Genomic DNA, 17,061 nt, shown 5'->3' with positions numbered 1-17,061 from the left:
CACAGAACTCATCAATCCCAGCAGCTGGGCAGCCTAGAGTCCAGTGGGAACACAGCTGCATTTGATGCTTAAGTTACCCTTTGGCCCTCCCCAAGCCCCACAGAACACAGTCACCTCAGCATGAGAGTCAATCACAGTTCAGTGAAGGGAGGAAGCTCAGATGTCCACTGGGAAAACAAGTTATTCCTGTGCCGGCTCAGAAGAGTATTTTGCTGCAGCCCAACTTGACCTTCCTTTTGGCAACTGAGCGAGCATGCACACACACACACTTCAGCCAACCTAGAACCGCAGCCAGACCTTTGAGGAGGCCAACAGCAAGTGTTTATTTTTCCTTCATTAAAGGTGCAACCATCCTGTTGTTAACGGAGTGACTTCATATTAATTTTCAAATTGTTCTCAATGCTTTGTTTCAAATGTAAGACAACCTCATACAACGCATTTCTCCAACTCCTTTTATCTCCAAGTGCTTTACAAACTGACACCGAGGGGAAACAATCTCCCAAACTACCTCCTACACAGAGATCATCCCATCCCCAGTGCTATAATGTAGCTGCATCTGTTCTGCAATGTAGCAGCCAATGGCACAGGATGACATGTAGAGATTAAAAGGTCAGGGGGAGCAGACACAAGGACAAACGCCAGGGATAGGACTGACCTGAAATCTGCAGCTGAGGGAAAGACATTTCTATTTTCTCCATGGCAAAAGCTGATGTCTAATTGACACAGGTCTGCAGGTGCCAATAAACCAGATGCAGATTCTTACCCAAAGATGTATTTTCCAGGTTTTTACTCCACATTTGAAATACATTGCTTCAGTGAAGAGCAGCTGATGCATGCACTCATCCAATTAGGGTGACGAGAGGCACTCAGTGGTAGGGGTAAAAGCAGAACTAAGGTGGTAACAAATGGGGCCTGCAGGTCAGCTGTGTCTGAGCTGGACTCAGTTCTTCCCTCTCCTGGACAAAACCACAGCAGCTGTTTTCTTACAGCAAAGGCAGAAAATTCCTACTGTGGCATAGGATGGAACCTAATGGAGTGGGTGGTGACTGAGAAAGGGCTACATCAGCTACAACACTGTTAGTTCAGTTCTGTACAGACAAGTCTGAGCTACAGCTGCCTCCACTTTCCAAAAGCTGTAGTGATATCCTTCCCAGCACATTTTGAAGCATACAGCCACACCTCTCACATCTGTGCAAAAATACCTCAAGTTTCCTCATTGGGTATGGCAGCCTGAGGGATACTGGGTTTTCCAAATGGACATGCATCTCTAAGTCTAGTGTTAGAGCAGAGAGGGAATCTCTTGGCCTCATGGCTGTGCCCAACATGAGCATATTCCTTCTGGACATAAAGAACTCAGCCTGGGACTATGGTTTCCATCTAAACAGTGTGAACAGTACCCAAATTCACCCTCCGAGTAGGAACAAAACAAAGGCATTTGTTTGTGGGTGAGGTTTGTATCTAGGAATACCACAAGGGACTTCCACACCAAGAACGTGCACATGGTAACATGCTAACAAGGTCTGCATCTGCCTATGACACAACACCAGATTCTCAAGGCTGGGAGAAAATATCCAGCACTGAGTGCAGCCAAGCTGTGACCAGCTGCAAATTATGCAATTTCCCTGCTTGCTTCCTTCTCCCAGAGGTCCCAGGTGCACAGTTCTGGCCTCAGTCCCACTTGCTCCCCCCAGCTGGATTACAAGCACCCAGCACCAAATCCCAAGCTAAAAAACAGAGACCTCCTGTGACTCAGCTGGAAGAAAGATTCTCTTGCAGGCTTCAGCACCCTCCACCCCAAAGAATGAGTGGAACAGACAGACTGCCAGCATCTGTCCTGAAAGACTTGCTTACTAAGAAGGGAGCCCAGGACTCCTGCTTTGCACAGGGCTGGCCTCAGACTAAGCTAAAGCAGACTGTATATAAAAACAAAGGTTTAAAAATAATGGATATACACTGCATATCTCCATAAAGGACAGTCTGTAGACAATCATCCCTGAGCAGCCAGGACCAGCCCAGCTCTCAGAGGGTAGCTTGGCAGCTGCATTCCAGTCACAGTGGGAGGAATGGGACAGCTGAAGGTACAACTTGTGCTTTTTGCTCCATGATCAGCATCAGCCATAGGGAGGGAGAGGAGGGAGCAAGGCCACTGCTGGAGAGGCACTGCATTCATCTGTTTGGCAGACCACAACTGATGAGTCCTTCGTACAGGAGCAGTTTCCTTCCAAGCTCAGGCTGCTGCTTACATCTCACTGGGATAAAACCCAAGTTTGGCCAGAGACATCTCCCTCCGGAGTCGCATCACTTCCCAGTACATCAGTTCCACTGCAAAGTGAAAAAAAAAATACAGAAGAAAAATGAAAAAGCAGGAAAAAAAAATAATCAGTAAGTGAGGCACAGTTAGATCCCACCTCATGTTACACTATGCTTTCAGTGCAGCCCGACAAAGCTCACTCCTAAATTGAGGGAAGCAGATATGCTGGAGGGCCCAGCAGATCACCCCTTTACTGGCTCTGCCTCAGGATACAGCTTCCAAGAAGCTGTTGAGCAAGGAATGGGTGAAGCCATTCCTCCTGCTCTCATCTCTTCTTTGACATTTAACTATTTCTCAAAGATCCAGCAAGTTCAGGGTATCCCAAGCTGGCCACACTCCTGTCATGCTGAGTACGGCCTCAGAATTTTTCCCACTGGCCCATCAAAGGCCCCACTGCACCCAGCTGCTACCCCCTCTTACCATCTTGCCTCACCAAGCCTTGCTGGATATAGCGAATGTATGTGAAGAAGTTGCACACCGCTGTGATCTGAGGGATAGAGGAAAGAAAAAAAGGAAAAAAAAAAAGGTGTCAGCTACAGAACTGGAGCACTCCTGGTGCTCAGCATCTGAGAAATGGTTCTACATATCACCACATACCATGAGATAGGAAGAAAGCTGTTCACCTAAGTTCCAGGTATTTGCAGTACCATACCAGAATACTGCACTACCCACAACATACACAGCATGAGACAGAAGTAGTCACTACTGAATGTGGTAAAGTCCAACAGCCAGCATTTAAAGAGCAAAAAAATCACACTGTTTTATAAAGGAGAATTAAAGATCAATGCAAACCAAGTTCCTGTAATTAATCAGACCATAGAAGTGAATACATAGCAGACAGACGGCCTGAAAGAGCATAACCATGGCACAAGGGCCTGAGACAGGTCTGGATGGATCCCCACTCTACCACTCTGAACGAGAGCCACCCTAATGATGAGAACAAACTCAAGCTCCATAGGTCTCTGTCAGTTTGAGTGCTGACCCAAGAGTCCTTCCATCTCAGCGCCTAGAACAGTCCTGGGAAAGGTGGGATACTCACCCTGGCCCTACAGGATGGTGAAATGTAATAGTAATTCCCAGAATCCCCCAGCATGATGCGGTGTTTGCAGGTCCTGGGGAGGCCACTTAGAGCACACTTCCTGCAGGCAGAGAGAAAGAAAAGAAAACAGATCAGGCTATAAAGCAACCTCACGGCACAGCAGTGTAGATCCCCAGGAGATGAAAGGCAGAGCTCAGAAGTAAGACCTGTGTCCGTGAGCATTAAGAAAAACAAACCAAATGCAGTTGATAATTAGCCTTTTAACCCTAGAAAGATTCCATAAATATTGAATTTGAATTTAGGAGACCATAAGCTAAAAATCTGGTACCATGAATTATTCCATGCTCAAGCAAACCACAGCATTACCCTTGGCAGATCCACAGAAAGAGGTGAGGACAAGGCAGAGTATAACTCATGTCCTCTGGGCTCTGCACATCTTTGCCACGCAAGGTTTTTGCTGAAGGAGAATTCTGTCCAGGTGTTTTCCTGGTGGGATACACAGATGCCAGCTGTGGACCAGATCTGGTTTCAAAACAGATATTCCTGCGTTTAAGCATAATCATCCCCCCTGCTGGCAAGACACTGAACTTCATCCAAACTTGTCACCTTTCTTCAATGCCTTCCAACACGGCACACTCAAGATGTTCCTCGTGGTGTCCCTACTTGGACTGCACACACCACACCACTGGTAAATATACAACTCTGCCACATCACAGGAAAACACACCCAAGGGAAGCCGCAAACCTGGCAACAGTTACATTTAAAATGAAATGCAATCTCCTCTGAGCTACAAGTGGAAGCTAACAGGTATTCCATAGGGCTTAAAGCTTTTGTGTCACACTTTCTCACCATCAACAAGCACAAACCCCACTGTCTCATTCTGAGAACTGAAAACATGCTGCAGTGCAGCTTGGCTCCTCTTCCTTATTTCAGGCTTGAAAGCCATCTGGAATAACTTTATGCCGACTTCAGGAGGTTTTGGACATGGTTTCAGATCCCTAAGAACAAGCCAATCTCTTTCTGTGCAAGCATGGAAAAGTTCAGCCTCACTACTGTAGAGATTTCAAACAAAGCAATAAAAAAAAGTACTCTTTTCAAGACAGCATGGCTCCCAGAAAGATGTTGAAAAGATGTAATCAGCAAGGGTGCAGCATATCTCTATTTTTTTGCCATTTCCTTCCATTATTGTGAAGATGAACAGTTCCCAGTACCAGCCAGTAGCCTGGCCTTCACCATCACTTAGCAGTAAAGCAGACTTTGTTGCTGCACTGCCATTACCATGGCTTCTCAGAGATCTAATGCCTGCATGGCTAGAAGAGGAACATCATTCCTCAGGTGCACAAGTTACTCTGAGAGCCGTGGAAGACGACAACACGCAAAGGAGCAGATGCTCCAAAAAGCTTCTGAGAATGCCTTGGTGCTTGCTTTCCACTGCCATCAAGCTCAGCTGCTGCCTGCCTAGACTCCTGAAAGCACTGCACTGAACTCTGTTACCATAGGGTGAAAAGGGACCCAAACTTTCTTCTTTCTTCTCCACAGCACAACCAAAGGTGCCACAAACCTTGCATTTTTCATCCAGGGAACAAATCAAATCCATTTATTACCAAGAGAAAGATTCCTTAACACCCGGTCTGGGTGGAAATTAAACAGAGTTAAAGAGTTTGGTTCGTTCAGCTCTAGCCTCAAAGATGCTAAATCATACTAAACTAGTAACTTGTTAACTGATTAGCCACCTTTGATCACCTACTAATAAATACTTTACAATCTGTGACTGGAACACACTGTGAAGAGGGAAAAAAAAGTCAAAAGGGAACCAGCAAGGACACACACAGGATGGGTTGGTCCTGGCAGAGCCCTGACACATGCTGGGGGAACAATTTGTCTAGAGATGAGAGAAAAATGCAGAAGAGCAGAGTAGGAAGCCTGCACATGAGCAACATTCATTACAGGAATACCATTGCCTGGAAGGTGCTCTGCTTGAAGGGAAGTGGGAAGAACTAAGGAACAGAGCCTCAACTAAAACTGAATTCAATAACTGAAAGTCCCCTGTGTACTCTGAAAGATGATGCCACTTCTGCCAGCATCCCTCTTCCCTGAAACAATCTAGGCTGTCTGCCACATCAAACACAGTCACAGCATCAAGCGAAGAAGATTATATGTATGCAGCAAGGAGCAAATTCTTCTGACCTAGGCTCAAACCCACCTGGAGCACCAGCAATGTTAGCAGTGCAAGGTGAGCTCAGGGGTCACAAGATACAAGAATGTGAGATAATGCAGCTCTGACTTAACCCTTGCACCCTATGTTATGCACAAGCCTTTGGAGAATATTAAAGCAGTTTCTCTCTTAAGGAGGAAAAGAAAGCAAATAAAACTTCTGAACTGAGGGCACTAACACATTACTAAATTATCTCCCAACCACTCAACTGCAGTATACCCAAGAAGAATTACATCAGTTGGTGAAGAGTTCAGAAAGCAAAGCTCAACTATCGCTAATCTTGGGCTAGAAATACACTCAGCTGAGCCCTGGTACCTGACTGAGCCAACTTCATAAGGCAGTGATAGAAAACAGCAGCAAAAAGGGGGGACAAGAACAAGAAAGGTTCCTTACTTTGGCCCACCAGAGTCCTCTGCTGACACCTTCACCACAGGCAGCATCTGGGAAGCAACAGGCTCAATGGTGAGTGTATTCTGCTCCACAGCCGCTCGCACCAGCTCAGACAGCTGCAGCAAAGAGAAATGACTGCAGATACAGATGTGCAAAGGTCACCTCCCTAAAGGTGCACCTTTGGTGTCGCCAGACTGTGCAGTTTCTGTCCTCAGTTGCCAGCACTCACCTCCTGTTTAGTAAAGTCCAGACAAGGTCCTACATCTTCTCGGTAAATTCTGTCCAGGAAGGAGCAGGATTTATCCAAAGTTGGAGATTCCTTCCAGGACTGGAACTCGGCAAATAAAATGGAATCAATCTGCAGAAAATGTCCAGGAAAAGAAGGAAAACAGAAGGTAGGTAGAGTGAGAGATATCATGTCTGAAGATAACTGTTACTGCATAGGCAGTCTAACTACACAACATCTACTTTGGTACCTAGAAAGGTTCAGATATCACAGAAGTGTCTGAGGAAAGCTGGCTCTCTCCAAGGATCTTTTGTCTCCCACCCATTTTCAGTTCTGTGCCAGACCCATCCAGCCAAGGTGGGCATATTCTGCCAGAAATCTGCAGAGATTCATCTCTCCCACCTTTGTCCAGGACAGGGCAGTGCCACTGCTGAAGGAAAGCCACCACACAACTGCTGAACAGAGCAAGTGCCCATGGCAGAAACAACGAGAGCAGCTGAGTGGCAAAGCACAGTGGTAATGACACCCAGGACACAGAACGCTTTTCTTAACAAAGGATTGCTATAGAAAAGGATGAATTGGAGGGGGAAAAAAAAAGAAAAGAAAAAGCTATTAATATCAGCAGGGCTACATTCAGTGTGACCAAATAACAGAGTATGCCAGGCCTTTAAAGGCCATTCCAACTCAGAACTCTGGTGTCTGGGGAGTTGAGGAAGTAATGGGAATTCTGGGCAATCACATTGGCATGCAGGGACAAGTGGAACGTCAAACCCAGAGTGGGAATAGCTTTCCTGATCACAATGCTTGCTCACTGCCTTTTACAGATGGGCTTGCAAGAATTATCACTCCTCAACAACTCAGGGACTCAAGGACAGGGCTTGCCCCAACCCCTTAACTAGCAGGAAGGTTGATCCCTCCTACACTGCCTGACTGGAAATTCTTCAGTGCTGGAGACTCTCTGGAACAGTCATTTAAACCCCAGGCCGACAGGGCAGCTGTTTAAAAGGCCAGCAAATCCTGCTGAAGACGCTGAAAGGAGAAACAGAACGACAGAAACATGCCAAACAATACAAAAAGCATGAAGGAATGAAACAGAAGGAGGCCTGAAATCTAGCACGCTTGCTGTATGCTATAGGGACCGCTCACCTCACACCAGCAGACAGCTTCAGAGCCACAACATGAAAAAACAAATTCAGGAAAACAAACAAAACAAAAATGGAGGTTAGCATAAAAGGAAGCTAGAACTGAAGGGCTGAAAGTGTGAGAGTCAGATGGGTTCCACCCCTCTCCAATACCATCCAGTAGTTACCTGCCGCAACGGTGAGGAAGCATCTGCCCCCAGTGCCTGCCAGCCTGGCTCATAGGTGAAGTGGATAGCCTTCCCAGGGATGATACAAAGGAGCAGAGAAAGGAAAGCAGGCACCCCAGACTTTGAGGCAAGAAAAAGAGACAGATAGTGAAGATGTTTAGAGTGACAGACAAGAAAGGGAGGTAAAAAACCATAACAATACAGAAGATACAGGCAGAGGCTCAAGGCTTCTCTTCCAGCAAACTAAGAGGGATCCTCAAGGCATCACAGGGCCATAAACGACACCTTTCAACTTCAGTTTGAAGTGCTAAATGGAACACAAATGCCGCAACTTCTAGGCACAATTTAGAATGGGACATGTTTTCCACAAAGCACCACGCTGAATGCCAGGTTCCCTCATACCACCTCTCATGTGGGCCAGTAAACAACTTGACAGGAATGGTAACCATCAGGAGAGCACAGAGAGCATTAGAAGATTAAAATCATTTTTTTCCTAGCACTCAAATTAGCTTCTAGCCAACTAAGTATTTGACTATAACTTCCAGCATATCTGGTTCGCTCTCTGATTAATCAAGAGAAACAAGTACAGCAGGGATTTGCAGTTACTGAATTAATTTTTCCTTTGGTTTTCTTTTGGTCATAGCCTTTGCTCCTCTTGCCTGTGAAGAGAGCTAAAGGTGTTATTGCTACAGCCCTCAAGACAATAGCTACAGCCAATACTCATCCAAAGTAGCAACAACAGCACTACACAGAAGTTAGCAAAATAAATCCATTGAAATCACCAATGGTGTTGCCAGCACAGTCCTTCTGTTAGCTGAATGTATTAATTTCACCAGCTGCCCTTCTGCATACACATTCTCTCACAAGCCAAGTGACCAGGTCTCTCCACGTGCTCTCAACAATTCTTCATGACACAAGCCACAGCTCCAAAAAAAGTCATCAGGGAATCATACTCCTACACCACATTCACCACATTTTCATTCTCCCTGATCAAGTGCCACAGCCTGAATCCTTTCTGCTCTTCAGGGTAGCTGTGCACACATCTGGCCATTGCAAAGTTCCCAGCCAGAAGCTGCTAGCAGAAAAAAAATAAAAAATAATAAAAAAAAGAATTACATTCATGGTCACAGCAAGTGTAGGTCTATTGAATGAGGGAATTAAACAGAGTTTGGTTGAAAGACGTTCACAAATTCTTTGTAGCCTTATCTGAACATTTCCTCCCAGTGAGAAAGGTGAACGTTAAATATATGCTCTGCAGGAGGAGGAAGAACAGTGGCATGCCCAAGAACAGAGAACAAGAGATGTTGATAAAAGATGGTGGAGGAGACTTGGAGCCCAAACCCAGGCTCTGATCACTGAAAGTCAAACCAGTTGGAAAAAAGAACAAAAGCAAATACGTCAGAACAGGTAGCAGACTGAACTGCCAAGATGCATCAGAACTGGCTTCCACTCAGCAACTCCCAGCACATCCATTCTCAGCACTGCTAACTCCTGGGTCTGTCCATGCCCTCCAGCGGTCCCTCAGCTCCTTCCTCTAGCATTGTCCTAATGCAGCTTTGAACTTTATTCCCAGAAGTGGAAATCTCCACAAATAGAAACCCTCTAGAGTTTGCCTCGGCACAGTTTAGGAACAAGCCAGACTACTGCACAGATTGCTTCCCTCAGTCAGAAGCCAAGCAAAACTTCTCAAGTACAGCAACAGCAATGTCTCCAAGGCTGGTGCATGAACGGCCCTCACCCACCTCTTTGCACTCACGACTGACTGGTGCTGGAGTTGCATTCTGGCTGATGGCTGTGACAATTGCACTGCTGGTGCTCTTGTTTCGCCCATGGCCTTTCCTGAAAACGGCTTTAGAAGGGCTCTGGAGCTGAGGGTGTAGCTCCCAGTTTGGAGAGGAAGGTGTGGATGTGATCACAAGCGTCTTCAGAGCTGTTACCTCTGCCTGCAGCATGTCGATCTGAGAGAGACAAGGCAAGAGTCAACAGCACCTTCAGCATCTGCTGAACTTGCTGTACTGCACCCAACACTGTAAGGCCACAGGGAAACAGCTACAAGCCTGCTCATGAAGCCTTCTCCTCATTCTCTCAAATGCCCACTGTCAGCCAAAATTTTAAAGAGGAAAACAAGAACTAACTGAGAATGTATCCCACTGTTCCTCAGTCTATCTTGACCCAGGCTCTTTTTAGACACACCAACCCAGAAGTAATTTCACTTTCCAAGATGGAACCAATCCAGCAGCCCTGTGATGCACCCTCATCAGCTCTTTCCACACGGCCACAACAATTAAACAGCACACTGCTTCCACATGGTTCTTCTCACACTCTTTTTTCTAAGAGGAGGAGGTGATCAGCAGTATCTGCTGGAGAGGGAGCAGGCACTTCACCCTCCTCTAGCCAACCAACTTGCCATGGCTACAATGGGCCAGGACTGCACCAACCCTGCAAAGAGATCAAGTCACAGAGAGCGCAGTTCTCACCTTTCCCCATGCCTCCTTCAGCTGCTTCTCTGACGCCGCTTGTTTTGTGTTTGCTTCTCTCACCATCTTGTGTGCCTCCTGGACCAGAAAGAGTTTTAGTCTGCCTGTGGCAGCCCCATCTCATACAGTCACTTGGGGCCGGCCAAAGCTCTGCCATGTCTCATGCTCTGTGCAAGCAAGCAGGAGGACAGACATCACTGCCACATCCAATTATTTTACTCTAACAGATATGAAGAGCTTTGCCCCCGAGAATTTCCCAGAAAAGGCCTCTCAGTGTCAGCCTGGAGTGCATCCCCTTCCCAGGAGCACAGCTGGATAAATGCAAGTTTATCTGCTGAGTCCAAGGTTATCTTCTCCAATCAAAAGAGGTGCTGCAAAAAAAAGCCAGAAGAAAGGGCCTGCCCCTCTTGCCCTTGGGATATGCTTTACAGCCAAGGTTTTAATGTTGGCACCCACCCATGCTAGATCATAATTGTGTAGTCCAATACTTCTGCGACTGATTCAAATGCACTGGCTTAGCTTCCTGGCATGACTTCAGATGTGTGTCACCACTGCAGACTTGCTAGTTCATTACTGGACTGTTTCTGACCCTGATCACTGTCTCTGGCACAGATTCTCATCCAGACTCACTGATCCACATTCTGGTTCCTCATTCAGTCACTGCCCTGCTGCACTTGCCTGAATTGTTACTGCACTCTGTTCCTACCACCTCCATGGAGCAGCCAGCCCTCACTGCTCTGAGCACAGCTGCAGCACAGCAGCAGGAGCAGTAGCTCAGGTGGAGACTAAACTTAGAAGCACATCTCACAGGAAGGGGGAGGTAGGTGGTATCACTCCCAGTGAGACCACCCCACAGCGCTGCCTGGAAGCACTCTGCCCAAGGCCACCAGTGAAGGAGAAAGCCCTCAGCTGAACTTCTCTGAGTTCACCTTGCACTCAGGAACAGCCTGTGTTTCACAGGTACAGCTGAGTTCTGGCTTTCCTCACTGTCCAGTCAGTTCTACAGATTAAAGCTGTTGGTAAATGGGATCACGGGATCTCACCAGGCTAGAGCTTGACAAGAATCAAATTAACAACCAAAAAATTAAACCAAAACAAACAAACAAAAAACCACAGCAAATGCTGTTCAGACTACAGAGCAGGCACAGGAGAAGGCCAGGGAGCCATGCTCACCTCCAGCTCCAGGCATCTCCATGTCTGGTTTCACTTAGCTTTGCAACCACGGAACCTGCTGTGCTCTTTATGTCACCCCACAGCTGCTAGGAGGGGGAAGGAACGTATGCAAATCCTCCCCAGAAGCAAGCACCAGCCCATGGGAGGGTCTGCTTGCAGCACTGTGCAGCATTCCAAATGTGCACGAACAACAGGGACTAAGGAAGCTGTGGGAGGTAACACAAACATGGCTGGAAGTTCAGAGAAAGCCTACCTCAAAGGAATTGGAAGCAAGCTTAGTTTAAGAAATGATGGGAAAAGGAAGAGGGTGGTACCTCAAACAGGCTAGCTGTTAACTCTTCTAGTTCCTGCTCCAGCTGCTCTCTGACTTTTGACAGTCTCTCACATTCTTTGTCCTTCAGCTTCAGCTCCTGTAGAGGAAATTGTAGAGGGATGCATGAGTTACCAGCAGGCCCCAGCAGTGCTGACACCCGCCTGGCCTTACCTACTAATCACTCCCTTTCCTCCCTACCCCTGCATGAATCCCAGACTCTTGACACAGCACTCCATGCCACCAGAAGCATCCCTCCACAAGCTGTAGCAGGCTTTTCACATTGGAATTGCTCGCTTATCATTAGGCTCCATATCATAGAATCATCAAGGTTGCAAAGACCGCTAAGATCAATTAGCCTAACCACCAACCTATGCTTGTGACTGCTATAGACTATGTCCCTCAGTGCCTCCAAGCTCAGCCCTTCTCACAGGCTCTGGGCTTTACCTTTTGTGCTTTGTGCAGCTCTTCCTTCAGAAACTCAGAGCCCTTTTCCCGGATCTCCACTGAAGAGCTGCGGAGACGCGAGACGTTGCGCTGCTCAGTGGACTGGCTGTCATCCCCGCTGCCTGCATTCTGGCATCCAGTCTCTGGCTCCTTCTTGCTGCCTTTGGAAGGCATTAGTGGTTTCCAGTATTCCACAGCTGGTTGCTCCTGGCTGTCTTCCTCAAAACGGGTCTGGCTGTAAGGAATCGGCACAGTGAAAATTTATGTGGGAGTGATCAGCAAACCTGTCAGGCTGAGAAACAGCCTCAGAGGCAACAGCAAGGCAAGCTAGGCTGGGTTCTCCCAACGTTTCAGGGAGGCTGAGCAGTATTGCGCTGAACAGGACATTCAGTAGTGAGCTGTGCTGTACCTCCAGGCTCTCAAGAGCACAGGAGCAAAGCAGGGAGGGTGATGGCATACAAAGAAACTGGCTTAGAGGACCTGCTTTGTGTCCCGGAGCAGCACCAGCTCCTCTGCCCACAGCCTGGGCCTGTCTGCCCTCAGCAGAATTTCTAGGGAGGTAAGTCCTACACAAACCATCTTCTCACAACCAGTCCTTCAAATAAAGACTGAAAGAGCTGAGAAATTTAACTGGAATAAGCTGCTTGTGCACAAACATTTTTATGAGCATGGTTAAACAAGCCGTTCGCCAGATACCTTGTACTGCCCTCTCTTAAATACAAGCCAAGCTCAGGAAGGATATTTGTCAAATTTATTTGCTCTGGGTGTGAGCATGCATACATCAGAACAAATGAAGATGGTGAACATCCATTTGTGAGTTTCAGCTCTGAAGTCCCTCACAGCTCAGGCAGACCCTAAGCAAACACTGAAGGCAGAGCAGACATACAAAATTCAGAACTTGGTCATTTCTCTTCTCTTTCTTCTTAAAAGAGCCCAGATATGCATGCAGATATATTCCCTACTGGATTACTTTGCGCTTTTGACATGAAATCCTTTCAGAACAGAAACAGAGAGGAGACAGTGGTCCAAAGTAATGAGCTGGGAGGAAATCTTTGCTATGCTGGGATCTTCAATAATCACACCAAGTACAGACTGAGATCCTGCACGCCTGGTAAGAAGGGCTGGTTTCTCAACAGCTAAGTACTGCCTCACAGTTAGACAATTCTTTACACACAAAACATTAACAGGCAAAGCAAAGTTATAACACCTCCTGGTTTTACCCTTCCCAAAAAGCACATCTCAGACATTTGACTCAGGACAAAGCACGACAACTAAACACAGCTACTCCAAGAGTGCCGTTCTTGAGCATTTTCAGAGAAAAACAGACCATAGCTGGCTTACTTAGTATTCCAGCAAATACTCCATAGGCCTAAGTTCAGGGACACTGCTCCCCAAACCACAGGAGGAACAAGGAAAAAAACAGTACAGCTTCCACATTCCACAGCAATACAAAGACCCTGACCCTCTTCACTGCAGATCCAGACTTCAACCCCGCAGGCCAAGAAGAGGCTGGGTAGGTTTTGCAGCTGCTAGGGTGTTACAAGAGGAAAACATATGCCTGAATGCCTGTCCACATGGCAGAACGTGTGGTCTGCCTGCTGTCTTCTCCTGAAAAGAAGCACAGGTACCACAGAGAGCGGTGTGAAAGCACAGAGAGGGAAATCTCTTTGACCTCTTGGATGAGTAAGGACACAGGACCATCCATGATGCCATGCCACACAAACTGGACAGAATTGGCAACATGCAGTCCGCGTCATAGATTTTGCTGACCTTTTTGTAGAGCAAGAACAAGCGAGAGAGCATCAGCAGTGCTGGAAGGTAGGAAAGGATTCAGAAGAATTGTTGACTTGACCTGGTTTTACTGGGAAGATCTATAAGGAGCTCGTTCTGGTGATAAATGACATTTGGAAGTATAAGAAATAACAGAAAGGAGCACCTTGGGGAGGGAAAGGGACAGACAGCACTGCTACGCAAAGATAATTCATCTGAAGATACTCAGCACACTGGAGCTGCTGATAAAAGCACCATATATGCATGTGGATGCATAGATCTGAGTGAGCTGCTCATGACCAACGGGAACTCCCATGCCTCTACTCTTTCAGGTGCAAGAGAGAGCATGCATGGCGCACACCGTGCGGAGTTCAGGCAGCACAGCACTTGCTGTAGTCAGGCTGCTCTTTGGACACGTGTGGGCAATTAGAGAAAGGTCAAGACGATCTATCGCATCACTTACCTAAAGAGCGACATTGCTATGGAACGAGGAGCTCTCCAAGGCTTCACTCAGGAAGGGGAGGTATCGAGCAAAGCAACGACCCAATGGAAAGGAATGAAGCCCATCACGGGAAGGTGGAGACTTGATGAAACCAATTCATCCTCGCCACACGAAATCAGGGGAGGTTCTCTGCAATGGATCTGCCACAAAGCAGGGAGAGCATTCCAAACAGAAGCGTTCGTTCAATAGTTAAGCCGTATCTCGAACGGCACCGTGGGAGCCCCTCCTGCGGAGATCAGAGGGGCAAACTGCAGCGAGCGCATCGTTCGGGGACTCCTGCATTACCGGGAAGCTCACTAGGAGGGCCCCAGCAGGACCACCCGCTGTCCGGCCGGAAGGGGACAAGAAACAGAGCAGGAGGAGAAAACCCAAATCAGAACCAAACAGCTGCAAAAGAAAGCGAGGGAAAGGGACACCGCAACCCGCTTAGCTGCTACGAGTCCAGCTACTCACATGGAATAGGAGGGGAAAAAAGAGATATGAACCGTTGCCTCGTGACTCGAGCTCTCGGAGGAAAGTTATCTGTGCAGGAGAGAGGTGTGCTGCTGTGCTGCTGTGCTGCTGCCACCGGGAAGAAGACAGGAAGGCCGGAAGGCACGGCGGTCCCGCAGGCAGACCGGTGCCGGCCGCTGCCGCCGCTGTCCCGCCGCGCCCCAACAGCCGACAGCACCCGAGGGAGCGGTGCACCTGCGCCCGAATCCCATGGGCTGCGCTCCTCGGGAGCCGGGTCGTATCCTACCGGTCCCCCGGACGCACGAAAACGGCAAACGTGAGGAAAACTAGAGGAGACCCAAAAAACCCCCCCCCAGAAAGAAAAAAAAAAAAAAAAAAAAAAAGCCGAGCACAGCACAAACCTTCCCGAGTTGGATTCCGCAGAAAAAGCCAAACAAAAAAAAAGTGCAAGGTCGGCACTTTTCCAGCTTCCTGCCGAGCCGACCCCGCGGTTTCCTGAGGATCTGTGCACGGCTGCTGCCTGCGGGCTGCCGCCCGTCCCGCGCCGGGAGCGCCGGCTGACAGCGCTGCGTGGCGCCCGGCAGCCCGCACGGACGCGGCGCACCCCCGCCCGGGCGGCCCCGCAACGACACCCGCCCGAGCCCCGCCGCCCGCACACCTACCTCCGCCTTAAGCTGCTTGCCGCCGGCGCCTCACGGCGGCGGAGGGGACGGAGGAGGAGCGCCCGCCGCCGCCGCCATTCCCGCAGCCCGCCCGGCTCCGCGGGGCCGCCCCGAGGGGAGGGGGCAGCGCGAGGCGCCACGTGACTGCAGCGCGGCCCCGCGGGAGGGCGGGCGCGCGTGCGCGCTGCCGGCCGTGCGCCGTGCTCGTGGGGGGGCGGTGGGATGAGCGCGGGCTCGGGGTGACGCTGCTCTGTCTCTGAGCACCGCATCTGCCCTGACCTTGAACACCTCCAGGGATGGTGACTGCACCGCTCCCTGGGCAGCCTGTGCCGCTGCATCGCTTCTCTTTCTCTCAATAAATGTTCCCAATACCCAACCTGGACTCCCCCGGCGCAGCTTGAGGCCATTCCATTATACGACGTTATTACAGCCCTGTCCCACCTGATCACTAGGATCCAAGGTGACTACAGAAGGCAGCTCGTGCTCTGAGGTCCCAGAGCAAAGCGTCTGAGAAGGCAGGTCTGTGGCTGTAACGTTTGTTATCTGCAGGGAACTTTCGTGAGGAAGGGGAGATCTGCAGCTCTGCAGGCAGCACACAACTACTCAGTGGTAATGATTAACTTCCAAGGCCTGGCTGGCAGAGATGGAGGGTCCTAGGGTTAGAAAGGCAGAATTGCTTCCAGAGTCCAAAAGGCAGCAAGAGAATGGCTCCAGCCAGTCTGTCTGATGGAGTGCTTCAAGGGTGGGAGGCAGGCACAAGAGCCAAACCTCACAGTCACACTCACTGGTGGGCCAGCAAACTACAGCACTGCTTCCAGGAACGATGAGCCTTGCAGCTGTTAAGATTACGAACCAAGGAATCCCGGGCTGGGAGGATGCTGAAACTGCCGAGCTCTGCAAACCCATGGGGGAATTCACCAGCAAACATTAAGCTGGACCAGGCAGCGAATATAAGAGTGGGGGAAAGAAAAAAAAAAGACAAAAAAAAAGACATTCTGTGAAGGTCAAGAGGAATAGGTGTTATCTTAGATGCTGAAAAGCAGGAGTAGAACCCTGACCCAGCAAACTCAGAGCGGATGTTATTGCCATGAAAATGAGAACAAAAACAAGAGTGTAACACTCCAGGATCCATCCGCCCACTCGCTCCCTCCCTCCAGCCGACCTCAGCCAGCCATGCAGCATGTTTTCTCAACTGGCGAGGAAGGCTCCAGCAAGGCTCCTCTGGGATCTCTGGGGCTAAGATCTCCAATTTCATGGATGAGATCTGCCTTCAGCACCAAACAAACTGCTGCCCATTTCCCAGGGTAACCGGGTGAAAGAGGAGAGTGAAAAAGCAGAGACAGAAGAGCAGCGGGGCTTGCTTATGGGGCTAGCAGTGCTGTGTTGCTCAGGCAGATGCAGCCTAGCACAGTCCTGCTGTGGCACTGGAAGTGCTGCTGACCCCTGTCAGATCTCAGCTGCTGACAACTGCATTTTTTTGGAAGAGCTCAGCCTAAACCCAGAGGAAGAGACATGGGGACAAGAGAAAGAAGAGCAGCTGGGAAACCTGGAATGAAAGGAGGACTGTCCAAACAGCACATGGTCCACAAAGAAAGAAATTAACACACACTGAGCACCCTTAGCATGCTCTGAGTTCCATGGGTCCCTATGAGTCCTTATGAGTCCTGCAGTGTAAAGGGAAGAGGCCTGAGGGCATTCACAAAAGCACCGATGGTCACTGCATCCTCTCCAAAGGCTCACGGCAAGCTCAAACATCACTCAGTCTTGTCTGTGAAAA

The 17,061-nt window shown here is 48.8% G+C and overlaps 1 protein-coding gene across 11 annotated transcripts; it reads right to left on the bottom strand.

Annotated features, from left to right (window-relative positions):
• Positions 1-298: 298 nt before the first annotated feature.
• Positions 299-15,371, bottom strand: RAB3IL1 (RAB3A interacting protein like 1). 11 transcript variants are annotated; one of them, XM_042884484.1, is made up of 13 exons: positions 15,285-15,303; positions 14,623-14,691; positions 14,131-14,492; positions 11,898-12,132; positions 11,455-11,550; positions 9,968-10,045; positions 9,233-9,448; positions 7,491-7,610; positions 6,185-6,313; positions 5,959-6,071; positions 3,351-3,450; positions 2,732-2,798; positions 299-2,322 (listed from the first exon to the last, which is right to left on the bottom strand). In XM_042884484.1, the coding sequence occupies exons 3-13, from the start codon at positions 14,142-14,144 to the stop codon at positions 2,240-2,242; spliced, it is 1,251 nt and encodes a 416-aa protein (XP_042740418.1). In that variant the 5' UTR covers positions 14,145-14,492; positions 14,623-14,691; positions 15,285-15,303; the 3' UTR covers positions 299-2,239. The 11 variants fall into 11 exon arrangements, with proteins under 11 accessions (XP_042740418.1, XP_042740425.1, XP_042740426.1 ...); XM_042884491.1 differs by having other exon boundaries at positions 14,131-14,309; XM_042884492.1 differs by lacking the exon at positions 15,285-15,303 and adding an exon at positions 13,360-13,784 and having other exon boundaries at positions 14,623-14,802.
• Between the last annotated feature and the right edge of the window lie 1,690 nt (positions 15,372-17,061).

Source organism: Lagopus leucura, unplaced genomic scaffold, assembly GCF_019238085.1.
Source record: "Lagopus leucura isolate 7727_CA_CO unplaced genomic scaffold, USGS_WTPT01 Super-Scaffold_100044, whole genome shotgun sequence".
Lineage (NCBI taxonomy): Eukaryota > Metazoa > Chordata > Aves > Galliformes > Phasianidae > Lagopus > Lagopus leucura.
The sequence above is the reverse complement of the archived record's forward strand: the minus strand, read 5'-3'. Positions and strand labels throughout refer to the sequence as shown.